The sequence below is a fragment of the Fragaria vesca genome, linkage group LG6, assembly GCF_000184155.1.
Source record: "Fragaria vesca subsp. vesca linkage group LG6, FraVesHawaii_1.0, whole genome shotgun sequence".
Lineage (NCBI taxonomy): Eukaryota > Viridiplantae > Streptophyta > Magnoliopsida > Rosales > Rosaceae > Fragaria > Fragaria vesca.
In genome coordinates, this window is record NC_020496.1 from 19,505,644 (window position 1) to 19,510,138 (window position 4,495).

The window sequence follows — 4,495 nt, forward strand, 5'->3', positions numbered from 1 at the left end:
CAACCTATTCACATGTAAAGAAAAAGTCTGTCGTAGACTTTTCTAAATCTTTGCTCTAGTGGATGGAAAAATGTTGGAATTTGGTGTGTGTAATTTACACTACAAAGTCCACAGTTATTCATGAGTTACTAATTTCATAAATATGAATGATATTTTGAATACATCTAAACTTCTATTCATTTTAAAAAGTCTTAATTGAATACCCATGAACTTTGGTGGAATTCATAATGATTTTTTAAACTCTAGTTGAATACACTTAGATTTTGATGGATTTTTAAAAGTATGTATTGAATACACCTAGATTTTCAAATTCTATAGACTTCTTTAAAACTTCAACTAATTCCATATACAATACACCCCCTTAGTGCTTCAGAACTGTAATCAGTCCGCCACTACGTACTACTGGAGCAAACTCGTTATACTTGGGCTATTTCACCAAGAAAAACAAAACTACAGTCTAAAAAGGCAAACTACGTACAAACAGCAGAGACACGTATGTCCCGCCAATATACGAACAGCAAACTGCAAAGGACTCTGGAATTCTTTGTAAACTACTATTTTAGATTTTAAACAAATGTTCAAGATATTCTTCATCAAGTGAAAGCAAACAACCGAATAAAGTTGTTGCACCTGACCCTTAGAAACCAAGGTCTCATCAAAGCCGTACTAGGAATCTCCAACCACTACAATTATTTGAATCTGTCAAAGCAGAGAATATATGTTTTAGAATTTTAAGCAGAAGTTTGATTTGGCTTTGGTCCCGTATTATGCATTCATTCTAAATGCCAATTTCATTTCTTTAGTTTCAGTATAGTACGTACTTCCCAAAAAGCTCTATATATACACAGCTCATAGAATCATCTCATTCACATTCAAGTTTAGCAGTTACTTAATCATACACAGCTTCACATTGCCTATTTCACCACAAGGTAAAGTTGCAGCAGAAGCAAAAGATGTCTGGGTTCAAAAGCCAAAGATGGTCTCTTAAGGGTATGACTGCACTCGTCACCAGTGGAACTAGAGGCATTGGGTTAGCTATACATTATCACTCCATTTGCAAATCATTCAAATATTTATGCCATCTCATATGAGATCTTATTTGGTATGTTTTTGGGAACTATGCAATTATGCATTAATAGGTATGCCATTGTAGAAGAATTAGCAGGACTTGGAGCAACAGTGCATACCTGTGCTCGTAACAAGGCACTAATCGATGAAAGGGTTCAAGAGTGGAAAATTAAGGGTTTTACAGTGAGTGGTTCAGTTTGTGACCTCACATCTAAATCTCAAAGGGAGGAGCTCATAAAGACTGTCTCATCTGCTTTCGATGGCAAGCTTAGTATCCTTGTAAGTTCATAACCTTGTATTTTTTTTTTTGGTCTGTCATTTTCGAGTACATAATAACTTAATAAGGCTCAGCATAAAGATGCATGGTTTTGAGTATTGTGACCCTGTATGCCAACTTAGTGTAAAATTTAGTTTTCAAGGTTCTTTTATGGTGATGTAGACAGGTAAACAATGCTGCAATAGTCACACTCAGAGGAACTACAGATTATAGTTTAGAAGATTTCTCAAGTATGATGAGCAGTAATGTTGAGTCTCCCTACCATCTTTGTCAACTGGCACATCCTCTTCTCAAGGCATCAGGAAATGGAAGCATTATTTTTGTTTCCTCTATTGCTGGTGTAATAGCTCTGCCTAAACTGTCTGCCTATGCAGCCACTAAAGGTATTTGAGTCAATTATTTTGTTCTTCAACAAAAAATTTGGGATCATATTGTCCTACTACTTACAAGAGCTTACTTGGAATTTTACAGGAGCAATCATTCAGATTTCAAAGAACTTGGCATGTGAATGGGCAAAGGATAAAATTCGAACAAACACTGTAGCACCATGGGCTGTCAAGTGTCAACACTGGGGCAGCAGCAGTTGAACCGGTAAATATATATGTTGTCCACTTTTATGTGCTTAGTTTATGACCGGCCGAGTCTAATAGGAATCAGGGTTAAGGGTGTTTCTAACATTCTAAACTTCACTTTGTAATTTTATCAAGATGAGCAACGTGATGATTTCAGAAGGCTAATAGCTCGAACTCCCATTCGTCGCCTTGCAGACCCTAATGAAATTTCATCTCTAGTGACATTTCTTTGCCTCCCAGCTGCTTCTTATATCAATGGACAAGTTGTTAGCATTGATGGAGGATTTACAGTTAGTGGTTTCTAGCAACCTCATACATGTAGTTACCAACCTATTCTTTCTTTGCGTGCCTTCGGGAACTCTCGTTAGCTCTCTCTCGTTGTTATGAAAATATTAAATTGTTCTTAAAAAAGTATATTAGAATCCTAGTTGTATTACATTTGCTAATCACTTTGCTTAAGCTCCCTTAATAAATTTTCTCAATGCCACTAAAATTCAGATGGAAATAGAGTTATTGTCTGAGTGGAATATTGAGATACTAAAGATGAAAACTGATACCATGCATTATTTATAGGTTCATCAGTCAAGTGAGATTACATGTAGGCAAACACATTTACATCATATGGATGTATCATTAATGAGACAAATCATTGCATAACCTGGAAATAGCACTGCTTGTTCAAAAAATGTTGCTGGTGAAGTTTTTCTGCATTGGATTATATCCATCTATAAAACTCGGTAGGATATCACACCATCTACTGTCTCAACAACTAATTGGTTCATTCGTACAAGCAGCAGCAAAAAAGATCTAGCTTTAGGCCCTATATCAACAAACAACAGCATATCATTTCCTGAATCTTCTTAATATAATCCGACAAGATATATTTGTTTTTCGACCCAAAAAAGAAGAAGAAAAGATATATTTGTTAGATCAGCAGACAAAACATACTGATAATGTTTGGCATTTATATATACACAAGAATCCAGTTGCTATGAGCAGCAGTAGTCCATATGTGCATATTTTGGCAGCTAAATGTGTTAAACAAGAGATTTGACATATGTGATGAAGCATGGATGGCACTGTCAGCACACGCAGAACTGCCGTGGTTCATGGCAACTGGTAAGAAGTTAAAAGAAATAACTTACCCAAACCCAAGGATGAAATTTCATCTTGGTGGAAGAGATTTCCTCCACTTGTTTTCTGTTTCAGGCCCGAGTTGATCTTCTCTACAGCAGCAAGCAGGTCCTGAGAGTCCAGGTAGTCCAGTTATAGTCATAATATTACATAAGGGTCACTACTCATATGAAATCCACACAACACAGGGCATCATCCATACTCATATCTGATCTACAATAATTAATGCCCTTTATTAGTCACCTCTCATCTTAAAAGATGCAACAGTAGATAAGAGGTGACTAATTTGGATACCACATCCTCTAATTTGGATACCAGATTGATGATATCTACAAAAGTGAGCTTTCTCTAGTGGTCTGCTACACGAGTGGAATCAGTGAGACCATCTTGAAAGCAAAACACCAACTAACTTCCACTGATTATCATGAGTCAGCATTTTATGCTAGAATTCTGCTAACTAATATTACGTTGGAAAATTATAATTGACTTGGCTAGAGGTCACAGGGACTCTTTTTATTAGAAATAAAGTTAGTATACATGGATTTCAGGGAATTGCAATAACCAAAAGTCAGTCTACGGTAGATACATCTACAGTTTATCTGATGGATGACTCAGCTACCCACCCGACAGAGAATCATTACCATTGCCCAAGCAATTCAAGATATTGTCCTAATAAATGGCACAGAATTTCGATTCTCTTTTCAGAACAGTATAATGCATGATCTATTGTGAGAAAGATCCCCCTAGGTCCCATATTCTTATGTGATTCCAAATGCAGGTACAAGAGCAGTTCCTTTATCACTATGTGTAAGAGTAAAAAATATTATCTTCCACTGAAGATGAACATTTCTTCAATTTGCAAACACAATCCGTTCACGAGAATCATCTTATTCACAAAACAGTTACAAGAAACATGAAGCATAAGATTATACCTCCCAAGGCGCTAGACTTTTCATGTAGGAAGGAAGACACTCGTAATCATCCCTGCAAACCTTCACTAGTTGCAACGGAGCTAGCGCTATCATTTGCTTATCCTCTGCTTCCCCTACATTCATTTCACAAAGAAACGACCAATATTACCCTAGGCAATCATTATATTTCAGTCACACACACAGAAAAGAGTTCCAAACAGCATAAAAATAACAGTATTAGATACCAGAATCCGAGAATGATCCATCTTCAGACGCTCCCGAGCTGTCCTTAGAAGGAAAAGATACATCTTGATCCTCGTTTCTAGCATTAGCTGCACAAGAGCCACAAAAATAAACAGACTAAATGTCATGGTATACAAAATTAACAAACAATAAAACCCAAACATTGCGAAAAAACAGTAACACAAAAAAGATTTTGGGGTTTCAGTACTTCACCTTGGAATGCTAGAGTGGCAAGGGAAGCATCCGAAAGCCCAAGCTTCTTCAGACTTAATGACTCGTCCAATCTAAAA

General features: G+C 36.6%; 2 protein-coding genes across 2 annotated transcripts in view; one reads left to right on the forward strand and one right to left on the reverse strand.

The window, feature by feature from the left end:
* The first annotated feature begins 953 nt into the window (after positions 1-953).
* Positions 954-2,222, forward strand: LOC101306938 (tropinone reductase homolog). The gene is made up of 5 exons (XM_004303366.1): positions 954-1,030; positions 1,140-1,347; positions 1,512-1,728; positions 1,817-1,899; positions 2,058-2,222. The coding sequence occupies exons 1-5, from the start codon at positions 954-956 to the stop codon at positions 2,220-2,222; spliced, it is 750 nt and encodes a 249-aa protein (XP_004303414.1).
* Positions 2,223-2,642: 420 nt separating this feature from the next.
* LOC101291744 overlaps positions 2,643-4,495 on the reverse strand; it is a 2,996-nt gene continuing 1,143 nt past the window's right edge. Inside the window, exons 3-7 of the mRNA XM_004305507.1 lie at positions 4,419-4,489; positions 4,208-4,294; positions 3,984-4,096; positions 3,063-3,162; positions 2,643-2,737 (exon numbers count right to left, since the gene is read on the reverse strand). Coding sequence (XP_004305555.1) covers positions 2,643-2,737; positions 3,063-3,162; positions 3,984-4,096; positions 4,208-4,294; positions 4,419-4,489 — 466 coding nt within the window. The remainder of the gene's footprint in view (positions 2,738-3,062; positions 3,163-3,983; positions 4,097-4,207; positions 4,295-4,418; positions 4,490-4,495) is intronic.